General features: G+C 32.5%; 5 protein-coding genes and 1 non-coding gene across 6 annotated transcripts; 4 read left to right on the top strand and 2 right to left on the bottom strand.

Annotated features, from left to right (window-relative positions):
* The first annotated feature begins 2,520 nt into the window (after window positions 1-2,520).
* On the top strand, window positions 2,521-3,561 carry LOC124910506 (glycine-rich protein DOT1). The gene has a single exon (XM_047451152.1). It carries the CDS (start codon window positions 2,694-2,696, stop codon window positions 3,324-3,326), a length of 633 nt encoding a protein of 210 aa, XP_047307108.1. The 5' UTR covers window positions 2,521-2,693; the 3' UTR covers window positions 3,327-3,561.
* A 1,522-nt stretch (window positions 3,562-5,083) lies between these two features.
* LOC124945851 (transcription factor MYC2-like) lies at window positions 5,084-6,226 on the top strand. Its single transcript, XM_047486362.1, has one exon. The coding sequence runs from the start codon at window positions 5,169-5,171 to the stop codon at window positions 6,189-6,191; it is 1,023 nt and encodes a 340-aa protein (XP_047342318.1). The 5' UTR covers window positions 5,084-5,168; the 3' UTR covers window positions 6,192-6,226.
* A 6,864-nt stretch (window positions 6,227-13,090) lies between these two features.
* Window positions 13,091-15,339, top strand: LOC124944754 (transcription factor MYC2-like). The gene has a single exon (XM_047485092.1). It carries the CDS (start codon window positions 13,189-13,191, stop codon window positions 15,085-15,087), a length of 1,899 nt encoding a protein of 632 aa, XP_047341048.1. The 5' UTR covers window positions 13,091-13,188; the 3' UTR covers window positions 15,088-15,339.
* Window positions 15,340-16,695: 1,356 nt separating this feature from the next.
* TRNAM-CAU lies at window positions 16,696-16,783 on the top strand. Its single transcript is given in 2 exon segments — window positions 16,696-16,733; window positions 16,748-16,783. It is a non-coding gene; the product is annotated as a tRNA-Met (tRNA).
* Window positions 16,784-20,963: 4,180 nt separating this feature from the next.
* Window positions 20,964-22,006, bottom strand: LOC124945236 (abscisic acid receptor PYR1-like). Its single transcript, XM_047485632.1, has one exon. It carries the CDS (start codon window positions 21,929-21,931, stop codon window positions 21,308-21,310), a length of 624 nt encoding a protein of 207 aa, XP_047341588.1. The 5' UTR covers window positions 21,932-22,006; the 3' UTR covers window positions 20,964-21,307.
* A 2,232-nt stretch (window positions 22,007-24,238) lies between these two features.
* On the bottom strand, window positions 24,239-25,612 carry LOC124946081 (mitochondrial carnitine/acylcarnitine carrier-like protein). The gene is made up of 2 exons (XM_047486645.1): window positions 25,186-25,612; window positions 24,239-24,849 (listed from the first exon to the last, which is right to left on the bottom strand). The coding sequence occupies exons 1-2, from the start codon at window positions 25,575-25,577 to the stop codon at window positions 24,348-24,350; spliced, it is 894 nt and encodes a 297-aa protein (XP_047342601.1). The 5' UTR covers window positions 25,578-25,612; the 3' UTR covers window positions 24,239-24,347.
* Between the last annotated feature and the right edge of the window lie 1,584 nt (window positions 25,613-27,196).

Genomic DNA, 27,196 nt, shown 5'->3' on the forward strand with positions numbered 1-27,196 from the left:
TAATCGGGGGTTCTTCAATTTGACTTTTTTTTTTCTTTTTTTCCTCCTCCCTTTCTTCGTTTGCTCCATCTCTTTTTTATAGGCGTGTTGAGAGTTGATTTCGACGCGATCTTCTCGACGGTCATAGGGGAGACTAGATCCAGTCGACGAATAGGGGACGATGCGGTCTTCTCGGCGGGCATTGGGAGACCAGATCCAGTCGACGATTATGGGAGATCCTTCTGCCTTTTTTTGTCGCCGATCATTTTTTGATAAAAGGTTTAGAGAGAGGCGAGAGTCTCGCTCTCCTTTTGGAATGGAAGGAGTCGACAGTGGCGGAAATGAAGGTTAAAAAAATCATTTTTTTTAATTATCTTCAGCTTGGGTTAACTCATCGATCTTTTTAAATTGAACTTTTTTTTGTTTTAGGTTATCCCTTTCTTTTTCTACAAAATAGAAATAAATTAATCATGATAATATTATCAATAAATATATATATATATATTTATTATTTGTTTAAATTTTATTGTTTTTTAAATTAAACAATAATAAATAACAATGAGTATTTACCTCAATTATCATTTTTATTATTATTCTATTCTAAAAATATTTAAATAATAACTAATTAATGATGAGTTTAATTTATTTAAACTAAATTCATTAATTAACTTTAAATTATTCTACAATATATATATTTTAAACAAAATGACATGATATATTTATCAAATTTTTTTTTCCAAATTTTTTTAACGTTTATATTTTGGATTTTTTAAAATTATTTTTATAGATTAGGAATTATTAAAAATAATAAAATTTGGAGATAAAAAAATGAGTGTCTACATTCACATAAAACAAAAAATAGAATAATTAAATTGATAAAATATTTATGATGTAATAATAATTTATTTTATATTGAATGAAATTGATACAATTATTTAATATGTAAGATGATTCTCATAACATAATCCAAGTCTGAAATCTATTTTTTGTAAGAATTCAGAAAGGATTTGAAATTTGAATGATATGTGAAGATGTTTTGTGCGGGCTTTGATTAAAATTTTGGTCTGAGAAACTTCATTCTTATTTGGATCGATATATTTGAAATATAAAAGAAAATGATTCATTTACTTATTTTCTTATTAATATATGTGCTAAATTGATTTTTGAAAAAAAAAAACAAAATAATTCATTTAACTGTTTTAATATACATATTAAATATCTAATATCTAACAGTTTAGATATTATCACAACATTATTAAAAATATTAAATATTTTAATAATACTATTATTATATTTAAATAACTAATGAATTATTTAAATAATTCAGTATCTTTAAATACCTTTAATTTATTAACTAAAATATCTTTAATTTATGTTTTAAAGAATAATTTATTTATTAACTATTAATATCTCTTAGAGTATGTTTGGATGAGTAAAATTGATATAGGTTCAACATGTAACTTATTATTTGTAAATATATATATATATATATATATCAATTCAAAATATTAATTTGTTAAATTAAATTATATATATCCTTTAAACATTTTAAATTTCTAAATTAAAAAATAAATATCGGTTCAACACGTTAAATATTTTTGTTTATAAAATAAATATTTGAAATTACTATTTCAAGCAAAAAAAAAAAAATAATGAAATTGAGAATTATAAATTTGAATTCAATTATAACTATAATTTAAATTTAATTTCTTAATCTTAAATAATTTAAGAACCTTAAGAATTGAATTATATCTCCAATTTTAATTTTATGGTTACTAAACACCTTAAAATATTTTCATCCATACCCTAAATTTTGATAATCTTGTACCAAACAATATCATATTTAAATGAAAAATATTGAGTTTCCAATGTGAAAATAATGAGAGTTTACATCACTTTTCATGGTGTTCCGGCGCACTAGTGAATGAGTGGCACATATACTATGAAATGGAAAAGAGAAAATGTGATTGGAGACTTGGAGTGGAGGACTCAACGTCAACAACCTAGCTAGCTAGCTAGCTAGAATGTAAAATCTTTACCTACCCTAGCTAATGAGTATACTACACATGGAACATTCTTTTAGACCTACAACAACTTATATATTTTGCTTTCTATTTTCTAATTCATTTTAATAAATCTATATTAATTTAATTTTAAATTTCTCATTCAAACCAAATTAACCAAAGAAAGAAGAACATGGTGAAAAGCTAGCTACTTACGATTGAATGGAATTTAAAAAAAAAAAATTGGTACGATTATATATATGAATGAATTTGGTGAAAATTGATTTTGAATTGGTAAAATGCATTGAGGAGTTTTAATATTAGTTGTAACATGTATATATCATGTATGGTATGGTATGAAATGGAATGGGTTACAGCAAAAGCACATTAGGTTATTTGATGGAATTGCGCGCAATATTCAAGCACATGCAATGATCTGTCGATCTCTTATTTATGCACTTAATAATTATTGGAGGACCAGACACTTTTTTTCCCATGAAAATGATCGATCTCACTCAAACTTCTTAATTCATTTGCATGTGACAAGTGCATGCCAAGTTCCACGCCTGCCTTGCCTATCCTTTTCAAAAACCCGGTTGGATTAATTGGAGGACGCTCTTTCTCTCTAGCTATCTAGCTAGCTAGCTCTAGTCCCTATAAATACATGCCACCATATCCATGATCTACTCATCCAATTAATAATAATACAACATGGCCCAACACAAACTTCTCTCTTTCATTTTCTTTGCATTTTTGGGTTTGGGCCTATGCTCGGCCACCAGAGCCCTTCTAAATGCCCTTGAAGAAGGTGGCGGCGGTGGTGGTGGGGGACATGGCGCCGGAGGAGGAGGTGGGTATGCTGGTGGTGCTTCTGGTGGTTACGGAAGTGGTAGTGGGAGTGGATATGGAAGTGGAGGCGGTTATGGTGCTGCTGGAGGAACGCATGGTAATGGTGGTGGAGGTGGAGGGAGCGGTGGAGGTGGTGGCGGCGGCTCAGGGTATGCTGAAGGTGGAGCTCATGGTGGCGGTTATGGAGAAGGTAGTGGGTCTGGGTATGGCTCTGGTGGTGGGCAGGGTGGCAGTGGAGGCGGTGGAGGCGGAGGTGGTGGTGGTGGTGGTGGTGGTGGTGGTGGAGGGGGTAGTGGTAGTGGTGGTGCAGGTGGGTATGGTGGTGGTAGGGGATCTGGTGAGGGTAGCGGTAGTGGTGGTGGTGCAGGCGGGTATGGTGGCGGCAGTGGTGGAGGTGGTGGCTCAGGTGGAGGAGGCGGTTACGGCGGTGCTGGGAGCGGCAGTGGAAGTGGAAGTGGTGAAGGAGGTGGACGTGGTGGAGGTCATTCCCCTTGAAATTGCATCATTTTCTAATGATTTCCATCATTCTTATTAATTATATGTTATAGGTATAAGTATAATTAAGGTAAAGAATAAGATTAAATTGGGTACGTACTTTTACCAATTAACATTTGTGTACTTAAAAAAATTATGTAAGCCATTATACATTTTATAGTACTTCAATCTACTCATGTACCATCCATGTATCAATATCATCATCGCAATAATCACATGAAAAATATTTGGTTAATTTTATAATTATTATATATATTTAATGTTAAAAATTAGTATTATCTCTATTGTCATAGTATTTGTTTTTACTTAAAACTACTTACTATCCCTGTTAATTAGTTTGGAGGAAATCATTTACTCACAATCCTATTTCTAGTTATTTGTCCCATGCTTTGTGAATCATCATTTTACTTAGTCGACTCCAATTAAAATATTTAGAATTAGTTGTTACTGTAGTTGAAAGTCTTTCTTTTCTTTAAGGCTCATATATATCAATCCGTTATTAAAGTTATCCTTAATATAATAAAAATGCAATTGTTTACTAAAAGATCCTCATTAGTGTTTAGAGGCCATAAATGTGTTAAGAGGATAATATAATTTTCAAATAAATTTCATTTTATTTGAAATATTTTATTATGGGCCTGAAGTCCACAACCCAAACCAAAAGTGGACTTCATTCTCTGGAAGATATTTGATGTTGGGCTGGGATATTTGAATTTTTTTTTGTTTAAAAAGAAAACAATATTTGATGGCTATCCACATAGAAAGTGGGGGTAGCAGCCACAAGTTTGTCGTTACGTGACGCCTTTCTAGAAAGCTTGTGATATAATGAATTAATTAATTAAATAAAAAGGTTGTTATATTATTATTATTAGAAAGTGTTTTTGTTCTCCTACGTCGGCTAAGATGAATGAGAGAAACGTGTGAGCAGTCAAAACACACGAATATCACGTGCATACCACTTCCTCACCATTTCCTTTCCAAACTCTCTTTCTTTCTTTCTTTATATATTTTATTTTATTTTTCATAAATTAAAAACGTGACTAAGGCTAACTTAATAACATTCAATATTAAAATTATAAACATGCAAACTAATATACTCAATCAAAAAAAATGTAACATGGAATAACCATAGTTCAGTAGTTATGGTTCAAATTAACTTTATTAAAACTAACTAACTACGCATTTATTATTGAGATATAATAGTATAAAAGGTTAAAATCTAGAAAACATATTTTGCATAAAAAACAAAAAAGATAGCAAATATAGAAAAATAATTATAATTGGTAACCAAATTCAAAAAACAGCAAACAAATACTCTACTTAAGACATTTTAAACCAAATTTTGGAATTAAGTTATTTAAGTAACTTTTTAATAATTTGGTGGTTGAATCAATTACATTATTCAAATTCTTAACAAAAATAACTTTGACTTTTTTTCTATTCTAAAATCATTTGATTTATTTTCACAATCCTCTAACAACAAGCAAATCACTACAAAATTTCATCATGGGTATTTTGTTTTATTAATTAAAATAAGTTTTAGATCCGTTTAATTGTATAAAAGGGAAATAAGAAGTTGTAATTAAAAGTTAATAATTAATTATCTATTTGGCTTAGTTTCACTAAAAGAAGCAGAAGGCAACAGGGAGTTTCCAAATGCTTCTAAAATTAATCTGAAATAAAACTCAAATGTATTTTAAATTCATCTCCTTTATCTCTTTTTCAAAATCCCTCAGCCACCATTTTTGATTGCCGCCCTTTTCCCACTTTATCTCTCTCTCCTCCAATCCCTCCGTTCCCACCTGTAATTCATTCATTCATTCATCTTCATCCTAATTTTCAATGACAGATTATCGTTTGCCAGCTATGAATCTATGGACAGACGACAATTCATCAACGATTGAGAATTTCATGTCATCGGATCTCACCACCTATTGGCCTTGGGCGCCGACGTCTCCTTCCTCATCGGAATACCCAAGAGTTCTCAATCAAGAATCACTCCAGCAACGCCTACAAGCCTTGATTGAAGGTTCCCGTGAAAGTTGGACCTACGCCATCTTCTGGCAATCATCTGTGCTCGATTACTCAGGCATATCTGCGCTTGGATGGTGCGATGGGTACTATCAGGGAGAGGAAGATAAGGGTAAACGGAAATCAGTTGCGTCGCCTGAGGATCAAGAGCACCGGAAAAGGGTTCTCCGAGATCTCAATTCACATATCTCCGGCGGATCCTCTTCAGCCGATGAAGCCATCGATGAGGAAGTGACTGATACGGAGTGGTTTTTCTTGCTTTCGATGACTCAGTCGTTTTCCAATGGGAGCGGTCTGCTTGGTCAGGCTTTTATGACTTCATCAACTGTTTGGGCTGTAGGAGCTGAACTGTTAGCTGGATCTTCATGTGAGAGGGCTCGACAAGGTCATATGTTTGGATTACAAACTATGGTTTGTATTCCTTGTTCTAATGGAGTAGTTGAATTGGGTTCAACTGAGTTGATCTTTCAGACATCAGGACTGTTTAATAAGGTAAAAACTCTATTCGATTTCAATAATCCTGATTTGGGTTCTTGGCCTCTGGCTCCGGTGACGAATAATAATCACAGCGAGAACGATCCATCGACGAGTTATCTTACTGAACCACCATCCATGGCGGCGGAAGTTAGAGAGCCTGCAAGTCTAAATCTCTCTAACAACAACCATCATCATAATCATCAAGGTCCGAAACAGATGAATTTCGATAAACCAGCTATATCGATGAGTATTCTGACTGAAAATCAGAGCCAGCCAGATTCCGGCGAGATCTTGAGTTTTGGTGAAAGAAATCTCTTTTCCATTCATTCCCAAATTTGGACTTCGGTTAGAAATTAAAATAATAATAATAATAAATGTTTCTGGTTGTTATTGTCTAATCTTTTATCTTATCCTTAGTAAATAAGACTCTTCATGTCTAATAGGTTAATGTCTAAGTTATGTTTTTATTTTTTTTAGGTATAAGACTCTTCATGTCTAATAGGTTAATGTCTAAGTTATGTTTTTATTTTTTATAAGGGTGTAATGGTGTTTTATTTCAGTAAGTAGACAAATTTTCATTCAAGTTTGTTTTCATTATCTAAATTTTCTATTTACTTTTTAATATATTTCTTCACGGTTCGATCATTAAAGCCATGATTGTGACTTCGTTACATGGTATCAGAGCTTTTGTAACCTTGGTGAAGAAGGTATCGTTGTTATTCGATATGGAAAGTGGTGGTCGTGTAGCTGGATTCGGTTTGGAGTTGTTAAACCAATCAAACTACCGGATATAAAAAAATGGAATCATACCTAATCGGGGAAGATTTATGGGACATCGTCGTAGTCGATGATGATGTAGCTCTTGAGGATGTTGTTGAAAATGCGGAAGCATCGAAGAAGCGGAAGAGACTCAACGCGAAGGCAGAATTTGTGTTGAAGAGGTTAATCTCCCACAATCTGTTTGAGCACATCATCAGCTTTGGATCTGCTCGTGAGATTTGGGAAACACTTAATTGTCTTTTCAACAAAAAGAACAATGCTCGTCTCCAGATGCTTGAAAACGAGTTGGCAGCCTCAAAGAAAATTAGATCTGTCTCGGAGTTCTTTCTTAAGGTAAAGAACATATGCTTAAAAATTTCTTTATTGAACTCAGATGAGAAAATCTCAAAGACTCGAACAAAAAGGCATATTGTTCGAGGACTTCGACCCGAATATACACCATTCATCACCTCGATTCAAGGTTGGGCTTAACAACCTTCACTCGAAGAGTTTGAAAATCTATTGTCATCTCAAGAGTCATTGGCCGCACACAAGCCCGACCCGGAGGGGTAGGCAGCCTAGGCCATAACCTAGGGCCTATGACCAAAAAGGGGCCCATTTTTTTTTATATATGCTGCTAGGTATTAATAAGGATTTTTAGTTTCTTATTCTTTAATTTTTTTTATTATGTTAGATTTTTTGGCCCATTGCTCTATAGCCCAAATAGAGAAATAAATTAACACTATCAGAACAAAAAATTGAAAACCCTACTGTCTGTCTCTCTTAGTCTCTGTATCCTACATCGACAACGAAACTCACAACGAAACCGACAACGAAACCAACAACAAAATAATTTCGACGATGGCTCTGTTTCGCTGGGTTGAGCCTTGAGTTAAGGTTTAACCATTAAAAGTGATAATTCAACATCAGGGTTTGATTGTTATTTATTTTTATATTTTGTTTTGAGATTGTGTATTTGTTGTTAAGCCGTAAAGATCTTTGAAAATAGATTAATTGTTTGAAAATATTTTGATGATAATACTTCTAATGTTGAACAACAATCGCTAGAAGAATCTTTTAGGATCAACTATTTTTTAGTATTGGTTGATATGTCTCTTGCATCCCTAAAACATAGGTTTGAACAATTGAATGAGTTTAATGACTTATTTGGGTTCCTTATAAATTCTGGAAAGTTGAAGGCATTTAATGAAAGCAAATTGAAAGAAAAGTGGAGCACATTTTGTAATGTATTTTCTCATGAAGGTACGTGTGATGTTAATTTGAGTGATTTGTTTTCTGAACTAAAAATACTACAAGTTGTTTTACCTAGTTTGGATATGCCCGCTGCTGAAATTCTTGATTTTGTAATGTCAATAGATTGCTATCCTAATGTCTTTATTGTATATCGAATTTTACTAACATTGCCTGTTACGGTAGCTTCTGCTGAAAGAAGTTTTTCTAAGTTAAAATTATTGAAAAATTATCTAAGGTCTTCGATGTCTCAAGATAGATTGAATGGACTTGTTATTTTATATATTGAAAAAGATTTTTTGGAATATATTGATTACGATACAATTATCAATGATTTTGCATCTAAAAATGCAAGAAGAAGTCACTTTCATTGACAATTTATGTTGCATCTTTGTAGATATTGGAAGGTTATTGAAGATCTACGGTGAAACACAAGTGAAGTTTATGCGTAGAGCCCCAATTTCGTGTTTTCGCCTAAGGCCTAAAAAATCTCAGGAACGGCACTGGCCGCACATATGGTTGGAACGAGTATAAAGGAAGAGTCGAACAATGCGTTGTTCGTTAAGAAATCTAGCTGGAAAAAGAGAAAGTCGAAGAGGAAAGAAACATGTTAGGATTCTTCAAATATTCCTAAAAAGCCCCTTAAGTGTTTCAGGCACGGCAAGACTGGACACTACAAGAGAGATTGTCGAGTAAATTTGAATGAAAATTTTGCTAGTTCAAATCTCGGAGAAAAGTCTAACCAGCGTGTTGAGTAGGACTGGGACAAGGCTTTTCATGTTGATGTGACGACTTCGAAGGAAAAGAAAACAGAGGCTTCTCATGGTAAATAGGAAATCAATCAAAGGTGGATCGTCGATTCAAGGTGCAGACATCACGTTACTAGAGATGATTTCGTGTTTTTGTCGAGTCGAGTTCATAATGGGGGCGGTGGCATTGTCACGGCAGATAACTCAGTTCACGAAGTTAAAAAGGAAGAATTGGTTGTCATTGATAACGACAAAGGAGAATCTATTACTCTGAAGAATGTCTACCAAGTTCCAGGAATTCGGAAGAACCTTTTCTTGGTCACAAATGTTGTAGACGCCGAAAACCTTGTATTGTTCGGTCCACACGATGTGAAGTTCTTAAGGAATGTGAAAGAAATCAAGGCGAATGTGATTCACACTAGAACTCGGGTAAATGATTTTTTGTCCTTTCAGCATCAAATTCGTACATAGAAAATGTGAACGACAAAAGCACCTCCTTTCTATGGCATGCAAGGCTTGGGCATGTCAATATGACTAAGTTCAATGTTATGTCTCGAAAGAAACTTGTCGAAGGTATACCTGAAAATCTAAGAATTGAGGAGGGAAGCGTGTGTGAAGGATGTCAATATGGGAAGGCTCATCGACTTCCATTCAACAACTCTATATCGAGAAGTAAGGATCCTTTGGATTGAGTTCATAGTGATTTGATGGGACCAACTTGAACTGCCTCATACTCGGGAAGTAAATATATGTTGTTGTTTGTAGATAATTTTCCCGATTCATTTGGGTGTGCTTCGTGAAAGAGAAGTCTGAAGTGTTCTCTAAATTTCTCGAGTTTAAGGAGACGGTAGAAGGAGAACAAGAAAGAAAAATTCGAGTATTGCGGACAGACAATGGTGGAAAATTTTGCTCAGAAGAGTTTGAATTATTTTATTGGCAAAATGGTAAAAAAAGAAAACTCTCATGTCCTGAGACCCCATAACAGAATGGGATTGCTGAAAGGAAGATTTGACACGTTATAGAGACTTGTAAGTCGTGGTTGCATATGAAGAATATACCAAAGCACTTATGGGCAGAAGGAATGAGTTGTGTTGTCCATGTCATCAATCGAGTTCCGCTTAGCCCAAATGAGTTCAAATCTCCATTCGAGATGCTTTTATGGTTTTAAGCCAAATGTTAAGCATTTTCGAGTTTTTGGATCTACTTGTTATGTCCATATTCCAGACTCGAGAAGGAGAAAATTGGATGCAAAGATTATTAAATGTATGTTCGCCGGCTATGACGAAAGAAGAAAATGGTGGTGGTGTCTGGATCCATCAACCCACAAATGCATTGTGTCGAGAGATGTTATTTTCGACAAAAATTTCTTCGTACTACATGAATGAAGTTGAGGAAACTGTTCAGACTAATCTACCATACCCACGTCTACGAGTAGCTCCTGTAGTAGTGATAATAGTGACAAGGGGAGCCCTAACTTAGCTCAAAATACTTCAGTAGATGAAGGAGCAAAAAATGAAAGGTTACCAAGAAGTCCACATAAAAAAGAATCTAGTCAACAATAAGATGAAGAATCTTGACCAAAAAGGAACATTGTAAGGCCTGACGATTTAGGGATGAGAATTTTGTAACAACTTTCTCTTGTTTCTTATCAAACGCAATAGACGATGGTGAATCTGCTTCTTAAATAGAAGCAAAGAATGTCAAGGAATTAGTGGCAACAATGGAGTAGAAATGCATGCTCTCAAGAAGAATGAGACGTGGTGCTGGGAGCGACAGCGAAAGTGAAAGAGGAAGTGGAAGTGGAAGTGGTGAAGAAGGTGGACGTGGTGGCGGTCATTCCCCTTGAAATTGCATCATTTTCTAATGATCTCCATCATTCTTATTAATAATTATATACAATTATATGTGATATATATACAGTAAGTGTTGGAATTGTTTCCAATATTTGGGTACATATATTATTTAATAATTTCATATTAGTTGTTATAATAATAAAGATTAAAGTCCAAATAAAGTGATTTATAAAATATAAATGTTATGTGTTTATTTAAACATCTATAATAAATATGGGGACATATTTGTGTAGAAGCAGAAATATCATTTATTATTTTGTTGATGGGCCGAATAATAAATGAGTATATTAGGGTTAGGTTCCCAACTCATATAGATAGTCTACATATTTGTTTCTCTCATCAGACAAAATGAGGTTCATGTTCATCTCTCAAGAACACTCAAGAAGGGCTATCAATATAAGATTGGAAGACTTAAACTTCACCCACAAGACATTCCAGATTCAAACATTATGATCCAGGTTCAGATCCAGAACACGAAGATTCAAGATAAAAAAAAATAAAGAAGAGCGACTTAATGAATCGTTCTTCATTCAAGATCCAGGTACATTTCCGCAATTACAGTTTATCTCAATTTATCGACATAGAATATATAGATATTAAAGATTTTAATCTTAAATCTAGTTAAAATAAGAAAATAAGATTAAATTAGGTACATACTTCTACCAATTGATATTTGTGTCCTTAAAATGATGTAAGCCATTAGTTCAATCTAATCATGTACCATGTATCAATATCATCATCATCGCATTAATCACATGAAAAATATTTGGTTAATATTATAATTATTATATATATTAATGTTAAAAAATTGTATTATCCCTATAGTCATAGCTTTTTTTTAACTTAAAAAACATATTTAATACTACTTACTATCCTTGTTAATTAATTTCATTTATTTAAGTTTTACTCACAATCCTATTTATAACTATTTGTCCCATGCTTTGGGAATCATCATTTTAAAATGGCCTTAGGGAAGGCTGTTGGGTGATATTGTAGTTGAAAGTCTTTCTTATAAGACCACCTTTACTAAAGTTATCCTTTATATAATAAAAATGCAATTGTTTACTAAAAGATCTTCATTTTCAGACAAATCTCCCAAGGGTTAGTAAGGCTTCAGCTACCCAAAAAATAAAAAATGTGACGTTATCTTTAACTTTTTATTTTTTTTCTCTAATTTAAAAGAAAAAAAAAAATCACATTCATCCACTTGTTGTATTCATAAATTTTCTGTTATTTTTTAAGTCAATTTTAAAAAATTTAAAATCAACCCAAACTCTATTGTTTTATACATAGTTTTTTTGGAAAACGTTTGATACATAGTTGCTCATTATTGTTTAGCGACCCGTAAATTCGTTACACGTCCGATTAAGGTAATGAGAGTAAATTATATTCTATGGATAATATAATTCAAAAGATGATATAATTTTTTAATCAATTTCAATTTTATAATTTTATTTGAACAAATATATTATTATGGGCCTGAAGCCCACAACCCAAACCAACAGTGGATTCCATTCCCTGGAAGATTATTTGATGTTGGGCTGGGTTATTTGAAGTGTTTATTTTATTTAAAAAGAAAACAATATTTGATGGCTACCCCACATAGAAAGTGTGGTAGCAGCCACAAGTTTGTCGTTACGTGACGCCTTTCTAGAAAGCTTGTGATATAATTAATTAATTAATTAATTAAATAAAAAGGTTGTTATATTATTATTATTAGAAAGTGTTTTTGTTCTCATACGTCGGCTAAAATGAATGAGAGAAACGTGTGAGCAGTCGAAAACACACAAATCACGTGCATACCACTTCCTCATCCTTTCCTTTCCTTTCCATACTGGTCAAGGGGGACTGAACCTTCTCTCTACTTTCCAAACTCTCTTTCTTTCTTTAAATATTTTATTTTTTTTCATAAATTAAAAACGTGACTAAGGCTAAATTAATAACATTCAATATTAAAATTATAAACATGCAAATTACACTCAATCAAAAAATGTAACAGAGAAAAAGCAGAGTTCAGTTTATGGTTAGGATAAATATCTAACCCATATAATCCAACTCAAATTAATTAAGCTCAAATTAACTTTATTCTAACTAATTCACTCCACATTTATTATTGATATAGAATAGTATAAAAGGTTAAAATGTAGACATATTTTTGTATAAAAAACAAAAAAGATAGCAAATATAGAAAGAAAAAAAAAATTATAATTGGCAACCAAATTCAAAAAACAACACACAAATACTCTACTACTTAAGACATTTTAAACCAAATTTTGGAATCAAGTTATTTAAGTAACTTTTTAATAATTTGGTGGTTCAATCAATTACATTATTCAAATTTTTAACAAAACTAACTTTTACTTTTTTTTCTATTCTAAAATCATTTGGTTTATTTTCATAATCAAAATTTCATCATGGGTATTTTGTTTTATTAATTAAAATAAGTTTTAGATTTGTTTAATTGTAAAAAAGGGAAATAAGAAGTTGTAATAAAAAGTTAATAATTAATCTATTTGGCTTGGTTTCACTAAAAGCAGAAGGCTACAGGTAGTTTCCAAATGCTTCTGAAATTAATCTGAAATAAATCCCAAATGTATTCCAAATTTATCTCCTTTATCTCTTCTCCGAAATTCCTCAGCCACCATTTTCAATCGCCGCCCTTTTCCCACTTTATCTCTCTCCTCCAATCCTTCCGTTCCCACCTGTAATTCATTCATTCATTCATCTTCATCCTAATTTTCAATGACAGATTATCGTTTGCCAGCTATGAATCTATGGACAGACGACAATTCATCAACAATCGAGACTTTCATGTCATCCGATCTCACCACCTATTGGCCACCGGCGCCGACGTCTCCTTCCTCATCGGAATACCCAAGAGTTCTCAACCAGGAATCACTCCAGCAACGCTTACAAGCCTTGATTGAAGGTGCCCGTGAAAGTTGGACCTACGCCATCTTCTGGCAATCATCTGTGCTCGATTACTCCGGCGTCTCTGCGCTTGGATGGTGCGATGGGTACTATAAGGGAGAAGAAGATAAGGGTAAACGGAAATCAGTTGCCTTTTCGTCGCCTGAGGATCAGGAGCATCGGAAAAAGGTTCTCCGAGATCTCAATTCACTTATCTCCGGCGGATCTTCTTCAGCTGATGAGGCTATCGATGAGGAAGTGACTGATACGGAGTGGTTTTTCTTGCTTTCGATGACTCAATCGTTTTCCAATGGGAGCGGTCTGCCTGGTCAGGCTTTTATGACTTCCTCAACTGTTTGGGCTGCTGGAGCTGAACGGTTAGCTGGATCTTCATGTGAGAGGGCTCGACAAGGTCATATGTTTGGATTACAAACTATGGTTTGTATTCCTTGTTCTAATGGAGTAGTTGAATTGGGTTCAACTGAGTTGATCTTTCAGACATCAGGACTGTTGAATAAGGTAAAAACTTTATTCAATTTCAATAATCCTGATCTGGGTTCTTGGCCTCCGGCTCCAGTGATGAATAATAATCACAGCGAGAACGATCCATCGACCAGTTATCTTACCGAACCACCATCCATGGCGGCGGAAGTTAGAGAGCCTGCAAATCTGAATCTTTCCAACAACAGCAACCATCATCATCATCATAATCATCAGGGTCCGAAACAGATGAATTTCGATAAACCAGCTAGATCGATGAGTACTCTGACTGAAAGTCAGAGCCAGATGCAATCTCAACCTAATTACACTCGAGAATTGAATTTCTCAGGACAAGGGTACGAGAGAAATGAATGCAAAAATGAAAATTCCATCTCCTGTAAGCCAGAATCCGGCGAGATCTTGAGTTTCGGTGAAAGAAATCTCTTTTCCAGCCATTCCCAAATTGGGGCTTCTGTTGATAAGAACAACAAGAAGAGATCCCCTGCATCTCTCGGTAGCAACGATGAAGGAATGTTATCATTCACCTCCCCCCTGATGTTACCCTCTTCAGGTAAGGCGAAATCAACAACCGGCGGATTGGATTCCGACAATTCTGACTTAGAAGCGTCGGTAGTTCGAGAAACGGGTAGCAGCAAAGTTGCAGAGCCAGAAAAGAAGCCAAGGAAACGAGGAAGAAAGCCTGCAAACGGAAGGGAAGAGCCCCTGAATCATGTGGAAGCAGAGAGACAGAGGAGAGAAAAACTGAACCAAAGATTCTACGCACTCAGGGCAGTTGTCCCCAACGTTTCAAAAATGGACAAAGCTTCCCTTCTAGGGGACGCAATTTCATACATAAACGAGCTTAAATCGAAGGTGGATAGCCACGATTCAGAGAAAGACGAACTGAGGAATCAAATCGAGACACTGAAACGTGAATTAGCCAACAAGGAATCATCCTCATCATCTCAAGCCGAGCGTGATATGAAGATGATGAGAACCGGAAAACTGACTGACTTAGAGATCGACGTGAAGATAATCGGATGGGACGCAATGATCCGAGTGCAGAGCGGAAGGAAGAACCATCCAACTGCGAAACTAATGTCTGCGATGAAAGAATTGGATCTCGAAGTCCAGCACGGAAGCGTATCGGTGATGAATGAGCTGATGATCCAACAATCAACAGTGAAGATGAGCAGCAGATTCTACACACAAGAATTGCTTAAGCAGGCCCTCATATCTAAACTAGTTTAATTAATTAGAATTCTATCTATAATATAGTATAGTATATAGTGTCCTAAAATTTGAAAATATGAAATAATCAATGTACATAAACGAGGAAAACCCAATTAAGGAATATTCCGACCGGGTTTTCTTGTTTTGAAGAGGTACTACTATTGTCTGTCTGTTGTTTGTTTGTAATGTAGATAGAGAGGTCACTCAACAACAATTAAGGTTATTAGTATTTGATGGGTCCTATTTATATATATAAATTCAAATCTGGTCTCTTGTTGTTCATCTTGTTTTAATTAGAAAGGTATGTTTCCATAATATAGGACCATATAATATATGTTTTTACCCAATTAAGTAATAATAAACTTGAGGTCATTATTCTGAATTAACCTATTTTAGGGTATTACCAGAAATGACTTCTTAATTCCAGATCTTTAGACAGGGCCTAGGATTGATTGAAAACCCAACCAAAGTACTTGCTATCTAGGCTGAAAGAGAAGGAGTTAAGTTAAAGTGGGTCATCAATTTTAGAGATCATAATAATGTTATTTGAAATGAATAAAAAAGAGTAACATATTGTGCTTATATTAAAGTTTGATATGAAGTATCATAAAACATAAGATGAGGATATTTACATTATTAGGTAAAGGGACATGAATTTAACATGTGCTAACTAGTTCTTTTATTAGATAATACTATTAATGGTTAATAATGTAGGAGTGGGTCGCCATCATGTTTTATCCATCCACTTGCATTTTTATACACATTCATTGAACTGAACAATTTTGGTAAAAGCATAAAGAGAAAGAACAGATACAAAATGATCACATGTTACTTCTTTTTTCAAATGAGCCAATAAACTACTAAAGAGAGGAAGATATTGGTTTTAGACCGGCCGGTTATTTAATTTGCTGCCAAACCGACCTAAAAAAATTCATAATGTCTTCTCAACTTTAAATCATAGCCTAACCCGTAACTCAATTAATATTTGTGGAAAGACTTGAATAATTCATTTAAAATCACAAAATGCTAAGAATCATCGATATTTACCTCTTCAATTAGCGCCTTGATTTTATGACCAAACTTATTCATGACAATTGAGTTACATTGTTTTACTAACTAGGAGTCTTCATCCATAACCATTATTATCTAATTATTATGTTAAATTCTTATCTTTCTTTATCAAGCATTAATCATTTAAAAAAAAGAGAGAGAACCCTATATACTATTCTAAAGAAATACATATTTTTATTAAAATCATTTTCCTACAAGATAAATAAATTTGATTTAATCTGAATAGAATGCATGGATTAGCACAAAGTAGTCAAATAAGTTAAATAATCCTTTTTTTATTCTAAGAACTTAATATTATTTCCAAATAACCCTACATCCAACAAGCTTTTAGGGACACACAAATAAAAACATCAAATTAGGGTGTCATTAATTAACAAATAACTATACACATAACTTTACAAAACTGATCAATTTCCTTTTTATTTTATTGTTATATGATCACAAGTCTTTTCAATATCTCATAGTTTCAGCAAATAATCCAATTCTTGTTTTTCTTATGATCATTTAATTAATAAGTTTAAGCTATGAATAAAAAGGTTTTCAAATTTAACACAAGGGGTGGTGGCGCAGTTGGCTAGCGCGTAGGTCTCATAGCATGTTCTGAGTTATCCTGAGGTCGAGAGTTCGAGCCTCTCTCACCCCATAAATTTTTTATTCTTTATAAATCTATGTTTTTATTAAGTAAGTTCTGTTTAATCTATTTCAAATGATCATTTTTTTAATATAAAACTTTCAATGCTGACACTAAGAATAAACAAATATTATTATTTAAATGTTTTATCAAAACTGTGAGGAAGATGAGTACATATAATACAACAAATATGAAAATTAGTTTATTTATTTACGAACGATACTAAAAAACATGTCTCAACTAACTATCAAACTTAGCTAGATTTTTTTTTAAATTTATACTAGAGTTGATATTGCCTGACCCCACTCTTTGATGCCTTTTACGTTTAAATTTGATGTGGGCTTATGGCCCATTTGAAACCAATAAAATCTAAGGAAATCCTTCTAATTAAGGCCTACAAAATGAATTATTATTTCCACTGTCAATATGGCCCACCAATGCCAAACAACAAAGTTATAGATTGGCTATTTGTGGTCAAAATAGTTGCCAAAACTTTTAAAAATTAATTAATAATATATAGTATAAAATTCATACTTGCACCTTGTTTGGAAAACTAACACCAAAATTTTAGACATCAATATGTCAATTCAATTCATTGAAATTCTAATCTTAACCTTATCTCTTTAGTTTATGCTATAGAGAAAAATTATATGATAAATTGATTTGCGATAAGATAATCACACAATTTGCTACCTAACTTGTCATAATTTGAAATATGTTGTTTTAAGAAGCTATTATAACTTATAAGAAAAGCAAGTGGACAACATGTCACAATAATTGGATTTTTTTAATAAAGAAAAATAAATATTATAATTTAATTGAAGATATAAATATGTTTAAATGAATTAATTTGATTTTTTATCATTCAAGTTGGCAACTTGCACCAGCCAATTATGGCCAATCGTCTAACATGGAGGAGGCACCATTTTATTTTTATTGTGGGACACACTTTTCTTTTTGGGTTGCCAAAATAAAAATAAATAAATAAAGGTGTCATGTTCAAATTTATATTGCATTATAATATTTCAAAGAAAAAAAAAAAAGTATTCGCTGTTAATTTTTTTCTAAAGAATAATATATAAGTTACTGTCTTAATTATTTTTAAAATAACCTCAATTTAATTAAATAGAGTATTCTATAAGAAATTAAGAATACTATCCCTCCAGATTATTTCTTCCAAAAAGAAGTGTCTTGGAGCAAAAGAAAACTGTGACATATAACCAAATTAATTAATCTTGAGAAAATGATTTTTGGATTTTTCACATTTAATAGCGTTTTTTAATGAGGGTTAATTTTAAAATAGCAATTTTTATCGAATGCAATTACATAAGTCTGAATTAAACTTCCAAGTGAAGGTATAGAAAAATAATGGGCTATATATATATATATATATATATATATATATATATATGTGGCTACAATATGTGCTTCCATTCCATTGAAAAATTAATCATTAAAATCTGCAAATTTCTAAAAAGTTTCCACAAATGGAGTGACCATTTATTGCCATACAATTTGAGAAACACCAATAATGGTGTGACGGCAACATGCGGAATATTTATCCAAATTATTACTCCATAAATTCATTGGAAATGTGTAGCCAACATTAAATCAAATTGAAATAGATTATTTCTGTATATACATATATAAAGAATTATGTCAATTAATACAAACTTTAATGGTAATTAATTTGCAATTAACATGGTGAATTAAAATTTATTTGTTTTCAAGATTAACTAGATAAGTTGCTTATGATGAGAAATTTACAATACATTTTTTATTATAGAATTGTCAATTTTTAACTCCTTATTGGGTCCCGAATTTGAATGAAAGAAGAATTTTAACAATCGAATTTTATGAAATTTTGTAGTTAAATTAATAAATGGATCTTTAATTTATTTATTTTATAAATCTCACGTAAATAATAAGTTAAAAGACATTTTAAATTGTTAAAATAAAACCTAGTTTGATATAATTTTAACAATAAAAAACGCCAAACAAATTATAAGATTTGAAAGATGTCCGTAATTTCAATGGGCAGATAAAAAGCCCCAAATCCAATTTTACAATTCCGTAAATTAATTTTGAATAATATATCATAATATTTGTCAATTTTGGATGCTTAAATGTATTATTACATATGGATGAATTTACCTATAATCAAGACACATATGTATTATTAATTGAGAAACTAATATATTAATTCTGATTTTGGTCTAGTATGTAAATTTTGTAGTTAGATATATATTATTTGTATTTACTTTGATGCATATATTTATCATTATTTTTTTCCCTTTTTCCAATTACATGGTTTAAGACCATCTCCAACCGAAAAACCCATTTTCAAACTCATTTTGGTGTAAATGTTACATCAAACAGTAATTCTACTCCAACCGAAAAACCCATTCTCAAACCCAAAAGAATATTCTTATAATATTCCTTCTTACATCAACTTTTATAACTTTTTAATATCACCCATATCTTTTACAAACTTATAAATTACACCACAATATTATAATATCATCCAAATATTTTAAACTTAAATATAAATTAATTATAAAAATTTATTAAAAATTCAAAAATTACAATACACGAAAAAAAAAATACATATGAGATTGAAATAAAAAATTATTCGTACAAATAAAAAGCAGATAATTTTTTAAATGTTGGAATTGTTGTATTTCTCCCACAAATGATCAATCAATATATATATATAATATTAAAGTAATTTTTTTTAATATTATTATAATTTTTTAAATTATATTATAAATTTATGTTATATAAAAAATATTATATAAATTAAATTAATAATTATATAAATAAACTTAATATAAAATATAAGATAAATATAAAATATAAATAAATAAAACATATAAATAAATTAAACATATAAACAAATTAAAATATAAATAAATTAAAATATAAATAAATTAAAATATAAATAAAATATATAAATTAATTATATAAATAAGTTTAATATATAAAATGAACTAAATAAAAGATCAAGGGCTAAAAAGTAAAAAAAAAAAATATATATGCGATTGCTACAGGAGCAACGCATATATGCAGTTTTTGGAGAGGGAGGATGGGTTATCCCATTTTAGGTTTTCGTTTTGCGTACTGTTGGAGCTGCTGATCCCATTTTGGGTTTCGTTTTGCAGCTCCATTGGAGATGCTCTAAGACCAATTATATTCAAAATATGTTTTAATAAAAAATAAGACATTATTTCATGTAAAAAATAATAAGTAATAATATCCAAACCACTAAATCTCAACAATCATACCAAAAAAAGATCAAACTAGCATGAACACAAAGAACTAAAATCAAAGTTGATAACACTCTTAGTAGTTTTATTAGTGTTACTTTCATAAGTATTGTCTCATCCGCATTAGACTAGTTTTTGTTTTCGAAACATTTTGAGCATAACAAAGGATATCTAACTTTTGAGAAACAATTAATATTGTTCTATATCAACATCTTCTTCATCAAAAGAACACTCAAATGTATTATAACAAGTCAAAATATAGTTCTCCTAAAGATTTGAGGAGGTTTCAAGATTAACTAATAGATTGGAATATCCAAACTGGATTCAAATATCCCATGGAGGCTGAAACTTAACTAATAAATCACCCATAGTAATCTAATCTAGTTATGAATAATACAACTAGAGATATCCCAAAATTTGGATTCAATGATCAAACTAAATAATATAAATGCACTTACTCTGTTTTCAAAAAGAATCTAAACCAAATCCAATACAAATGATAAAATAATATGACAGACAATAACTTAGATAAGTAGTCATGCATGTGATGATCACCTAACAAATGATAGTACTACTTTCTTTTCTTTTCTTTTAAGACTCATGAAGAATGAGGACAACAGACTTGATAAACTCAAATCATTGTGTGTAGTAGTTAGTGTCCATAGTTAATGGCCAGCCTTAGAGCCCTAGACCCTAGCTAGTAGTAAATTCCTACATCAATATGTTTAGCTGGATTTCCTATTTGAAAACCAAAGGGAATAATAAATAAGCATATGCTTTTTCCCAATCAAGTGTCACAATCTCTCAATCTGTACCTATAATCTTTCATTACAGATTGCTTGCTTGCTTGTTTGCATATCTGATAATGAAGATTATTAAGAGTAAGTATAGTAAGGCAAGATTCAAAACAAAATCTAGAATAGGCAGCAGCAGAAAAAACCCTCATTAATGGAATATTTCTGTACAGAACAGAGCAGAACAGAACAATATTAATAATGCCTGTCCAAACTTCAACAGGCCTGGAAAAGGGAATCTGTTGGCAACCAAATTGATTAACAAAGCGTGCTAAAGAGATTATCATCCCAAAACAACAAAACAAGGAGCCACAAATTCTCTTCAAAACTCGAATCAATACGACCACGAGAAACAAAGAAAGAAACAAAGAAATCAAACTTCAGATCTTAAGAAGATTTTTCTATCGCTCCTCTTTTTTTCTTTTTTTTATGAATTCATAGGTAAAAAAAAAACCAAAATACTTCACACCTGCGATTTATTTGCGGTCGCCGGAGGAATCACGAACCATCGCTTCCGTCACCGACGCAAGCTTCTGCAGATTCAGCTTAATAACCGTATCAGCGAACAGACGAGTGTCTTCTTCAGTATTCCCTTCAGGAACATCTACAATATACGATTCAAGAACAACGGTATGGATCTTGCCGTTACTCTCGATCTCGTGTACAGTTGTAACCGAACGGTAATTCCTCAAACGATGTTCTCCTCCGATGATCCTGAATCCAAAGACGAATCGTTCATCGTCTAGTAGTTCAAGCCTTTCCGTACTGGTCTCCGCCGGTAATCCAGAAATAACGTTGACGTCGCGCGTGCATCCGACGCAGATAGTGAATCCTTCGTTGACAGAGCAACTTTTGATGAAATGCTTGTATATCTGCGGCTTGTCGAAGCGACGAATGACTGACCAGACGACATCTCGTGGCGCGTGTATACGCTGAGCGAGTAGTGAAGAGCATTGGCCGGAGTTGACTCTGTAGGTGTGAAACTCGGATATGAATCGCTTTAGCTCATCGAACTCATCAGAAGTGAGACCTGGCAACGATTTGAGTTCTTGAATCGTAGCGATTTCCTCCGATTGCTGTTGTTGCAGTTCTTCCGCCATCGATCTATCGCGAATTCAGTTATAGAGAGAGAGTGTTCTAGATTGAGAGATGTCAGATGAGTGCACAGAATTTTAAAATATTTTGTGCATATGAAAATGAAGAAGGAGACGAAGAAGAGAAGTAATATTGGGAAGTGGAAATGGGCTTTCTTGTCTTTTTACTAATTGTATTTAATAAATATTATTATATTTGCCTTTTCCACTTGTAATAATAATAGTTGATCGAATTGTTCCCTAAACTTCTCTCTCCTTTCTAATTGCTTGCCAGGTCAGCATGTTCCCCAACTGCATCTGCAAGCATGCAAAAGCGGTGAATCCCACATTAAAAAAAATTAAAAATTAAATTCGTTTATTAAGACTATTGGTTATCATTTGTTATTCTATTATATTTTTCTGGACACATTAAATTATTATTAGGATTTTTTTTAAAAATGATTAAAAAGCTTAATGAGTTGCTATCAGCTTAGTTAGCATTGACAATATCATAATACAATATTAGTCACCATTTTCTCATCTCTTATTTTTTTTAATAAAATATTTTTGTCAAAACTAATATAAAAATCACATTAAGTTCCATTTTTTATTTATTTAGAAAATTACTTATTTACAAATTCGGTATAAACTCTTTTAAGACAGACTAGACCCATTATCATGATATTATTCTGTTATTCTCTCAATTTTTTTTAGGTATAAAAAAACAAAGTTACAATTAGAAAAATGATTTTTTTTGGTTATGCTTGATTACAGCTACATTATTGGGAATCAAACTGGTCTACTCTTAGCCATTTTCTCTCTCTTGTTCTCAACTTGACTATGAGTTGGAGATTTAACAATGATATCTATTTTTTAAAACCTAACAATGATGCTCAATGACAATAGACACCCCATTGAGGGCAATACATTATTATTATACTTACTACCATCATTAGGACTCGTTTGGTTGGTTTACAACACAACATAGCCGCGGATCAGAACAAGGCAGTAAGTGAGGGACGACACTAGGGGATAGAATCTCGCTCCGACTGGTTCATGTTCCCTCACATAGAGGGGCAAAACAGTCATTTAAAATAATTACTATTTTGCCCCTCTATGTGTGAGGGAACATAGGGACATAAAACCAGGAGTAGACAAACCGCTGCGACACTAATGTAAGATCAGCTCGAACGTCGTCTAAGGCCTCCGTTCCCACAAGAAGCACCAATAATCAGAAAAAATAAAAATCAACCAAGTTTGATAAATAGGTCACTATGTGTTAATAACATCTAACCAACAAAATTAAGTTATTTGGTTAAAATCAAAACAAATTTATTATACTAATTTAAAAGAATATATATTTTTATTAATATATATTTTTATTTTTGGGTTAGAGCACATCAAAGTAAGTCTAAGACACAAAAGTATGTGGAGTCAGGCTGCAGTACAATGTCACTATGTATTATGTTACACAATAATTTATATGTTATTATATTAATTGAAAACCAATTCAATAATTTCCTAAATTTTTATATATTTATATTAATACATGCTTATCATTAGGTATAAAAAATAAAATAAAATAAAAAGTCCTTAAAGGGTAACTCTTTGAAACTATATGACTTCCAAAATAATAATAAAAAAATGTGGAGTTTTGATTTCAGTTTCAATAAGAACTCACTAAAAAAAAAAAAGTCCTTAAAGGGTACCTAGTAGATCATTTGAAACTATAGGACTTCCAAAAAAATATAAAAAATTGGAGTTTATGTTTCAAATGACGTTATGTTTACAGGTACTGAATTTTACTTGGTTTTAATAAATTTATAGGTACTGAATTTTACTTGATTTTAATAAATTTATAGGTACTAAATTTATAGCTACTGAAATTTACTTGATTTTAATAAATTTATAGGTACTGAATTTTACTTGATTTTAATAAATTTATAGGTACTGAATTTTACTTGATTTTACTAAATTTATAGGTACTAAATTTATAGGTACTGAATTTTACTTGATTTTAATAAATTTATAGGTACTGAATTTTACTTGATTTTAATAATTCAAATGACGTTATGTTTATAGTCTCATGTTTCAAACTAGTATAAAAGTTTAGACTATAATTAATTTGGATACCAAATTATATTAAAATGTTGGATAAAATTTGAAGCTTCCTTCTTTCTTATGGCAGCCCTATAGGCAAATGAACATTCTAAAGGGCCGGGTCAAATTATTATTGTTAAATACATACACATTGGTTAATGTCCTATAAATTTTGCTAAATTTGAAATAAATATGAACATTTAAGTGAAAATGGTTATAACTTGTAAGTAAATGGGGGGGAAAAAAATGTGAAAACATTTAAATTAGCAAGTGTCTACAAATTGAACAATTATTATGCAATAAGTAAGAACAAAAACAGCAAACATCAATGGCTAGATCTTTGTTAGCCCAAAGAAGACCTAGTTACTTCATAAGCCAAGAAGCAGGCAGCATTAGCTGGAACACTTCTAGCCATAGCTGGACCGAACCCCTTATACAAACCCTTCACCCCCTCCGCACTTAATATCTTCTTAAACGCATCGATCGAGCCAGAGTACTTAGGGTTCTTGAAATCATCTACTTGTATCACACTCTTCACCACGTCAGTAGGGTAAACAGATACCCAAAACGATGCACCGGCCAGGCCTCCTGCCACTATTAACGAGCCTCTTCCTAATCCAGAAGTGTCTTGCCCTCCGGCTATGTACTGCTTCAGAGCCTCATAAACACCAAACATGGCTGCATTTCCGGGCACTTCACGAGCCATGGTTGGTACCAAACCTTTAAACAGACCCCTCAGTCCCCCTTCCGACCTAATGACTTGTCGAGCCACGTCCATTGGTCCCGAGTATTTTACGGTTGCACCAACTGAGTCTGCCCCAGCCAAAGCACTCTGTGCCTGTAACCTGTTTTGAAATCAAATGGCATTATTATTATTATTAACAGAAAACCAAGATACAATATTATCAGCTTAAGCTTATTTGATGTGGGTTATATCAAATAACTCAATATCCAATCAAAAGTTTATCCATCAATAATCAATTATATGATTGACGAAGGAATAAATGATTGGATTAACCTAATCTGTTTTAATCTAAATAACCCTGAACTATCCTATCCTATCATATCATTCAAATTATCAACTAAAATACATCCTATTTCTTCCTTAAAAATGTTTCTGTTCCAAAAAACCTGCTTTTTATGAAACAAGGCCTAAAAGCAGAGGTAGATGTCTCACTGACCTGCATTTGATCAATTCAGTAGGGCAAGCCAAGAAGGAGACGGCAAAACCTGCACCAGCACCAGCCACAACTTGCTGGTTAAGGGTAAGTGGTGCACCCGGTTCAGGCCTAAGAAGAACTTCCATTTGACCTCTGACAGTGAAGAGGAGGGCATTGAAAGCTGCTACAGTGGCAAGAGGAGCTCCCATTCCTTTGTAAAGGCCACCAGGACCTTCTGAAGCTATTGTCTTCTTGACGGCATCAATTGCACCAGAGAATTTAGGAAGTTGGCCTGGAAGGGGAGCAGGCTGGCTTTGAAGCTTGACCTTGATTGTATCAAAAGGGTGTCCGACAATCAACTGGGCTGCACCCCCGACTGTTCCAGACAATAAGTCCTTGGCAACGTCACCCATCTACATAACAATTGAAAAGTTTTATCATCAAACAGAGTTGGAAACCCATATCTTAATCCAACCAACCTACCGTAGTTGAAAAGTTGCAATTGATGGAAAACCCAGACACAAACAAGCTCCAACAAATCCTCTAGTAACTTAGGATAATCAATCTGAGAGAAGAGGAAATGGAATCAATTCAAATACATTTGTGTTACCAAATCTAATCAATAATACATCAGGATTAAGGTAGATCGATTAGTGAGAAAAGGATTTGTGATCCGATTGATAATGAGGAGGTCCAAAGACGTAAAAGGGGAGGATTGGGCAAGATGAATGGAGAGTGTTAGAGGGAAATAAGAGCCACATGAGAGGGATCGAGTGCGACAAAAGCAATTGTGGTTGGTGGAGAATAGGATTTGTAAGCCATCAATACTTATAGGAGTAATAGTAATAGAGAGATAGAGATTCGAACCAGTAGAGTAGAGAAGAGCAGATCAGAGCAGAGCAGACAGATCCAAAACTGGGTTTGTGGTCACTTTCTTCCCTTCCAGCAACTTGGGGATAACTGCGCCAGAATCAGAATCCCCTCCCCTCCCCTCCCCAAGCTTGATCAGACGGAGAGAACTCGATTGATCGATCGATCCAGCCTTTATTTTTCTAATCTTTCTTTTCATAACACAAACAAACAAATGCATCCATTTTAGTCTAATTTAAAATGAACCCTAAAATTTAATTAAAATAAGATTCTAATCAAATAACAAATTTATTTGTTACAAACAATGTATTAAAGTCTTTTATCTCATCTAATTATATTTTTTATAGAAGAAAAAAAATACAATAATAATAATAATAATAATAGCAAATGAAGCCCAGTCATTGTCATCTAGACTCGAAATGCAGACTTTAAGGAATTTTATGGTTTTAGATTTGGGATACATTATAAGTTATAAGTTATGTCTATTTATTTATTTATTTATTTAGAGGGTCACTGAATTTTCCCATATCAACTAAGTTAGTTATAAATATATATATATATATGTTATTCATGTAAAATGATGGCTAGATTGGATGCATTGAAAACATTGTAAGAAAGGGTGGATAATTTCTAGGTTTTTGATTATTGAAAGATGAGATGGTTGAGTTTTGACTAAAAAAGACCGACTTTTGTTTTGTTGAAGAATATCTTGTTCCTGATTACCTACCTGTTGGGTTTGGGCCTAATGCTGGAAGACAGACAGACAGGTCACAACCCATTCATTAAACTAGAATTACCTAACTAAGGCCTTTCAAGGATGAGTTGTCAACGAGCTAGTCTTATAATATATGTTTTGGTTCACCTAACTGATTCTGTTTTAGTTGGTATAAATCCCGATAGAGAAAAGATAATAAAAACAGTTTAATAAATGATTATTTAGTTATTTAGTTTTTTTCAATAACAAATTAATTATTATATCGAGTTACTAGATTAACCTTAACTATTCAAAACTCGTCTAGTTAATATAATAGGACAACGAAAATATCACATTTGGTTTATAGTCCTTATACAACTACATATAAGTTAAGCTACCATCCAAAACCACCTAAGATATCTATCTTCTTTGTTATCTCGCTCGTCGTGTTGTCATCTAGAAGACGGA

Source organism: Impatiens glandulifera, chromosome 7, assembly GCF_907164915.1.
Source record: "Impatiens glandulifera chromosome 7, dImpGla2.1, whole genome shotgun sequence".
In the NCBI taxonomy this organism is placed as follows: domain Eukaryota; kingdom Viridiplantae; phylum Streptophyta; class Magnoliopsida; order Ericales; family Balsaminaceae; genus Impatiens; species Impatiens glandulifera.

Excerpts from the sequence above, each read along its gene's own strand:
- LOC124910506 (XM_047451152.1), top strand. The coding sequence starts at position 2,694 with ATGGCCCAACACAAACTTCTCTCTTTCATTTTCTTTGCATTTTTGGGT.
- LOC124945851 (XM_047486362.1), top strand. The coding sequence starts at position 5,169 with ATGACAGATTATCGTTTGCCAGCTATGAATCTATGGACAGACGACAAT.
- LOC124944754 (XM_047485092.1), top strand. The coding sequence starts at position 13,189 with ATGACAGATTATCGTTTGCCAGCTATGAATCTATGGACAGACGACAAT.
- LOC124945236 (XM_047485632.1), bottom strand. The coding sequence starts at position 21,931 with ATGGCGGAAGAACTGCAACAACAGCAATCGGAGGAAATCGCTACGATT.
- LOC124946081 (XM_047486645.1), bottom strand. The coding sequence starts at position 25,577 with ATGGGTGACGTTGCCAAGGACTTATTGTCTGGAACAGTCGGGGGTGCA. Across the intron at positions 24,850-25,185 it reads ACTGAATTGATCAAATGCAG|GTTACAGGCACAGAGTGCTT; the intron begins GTCAGTGAGACA and ends ATTTCAAAACAG.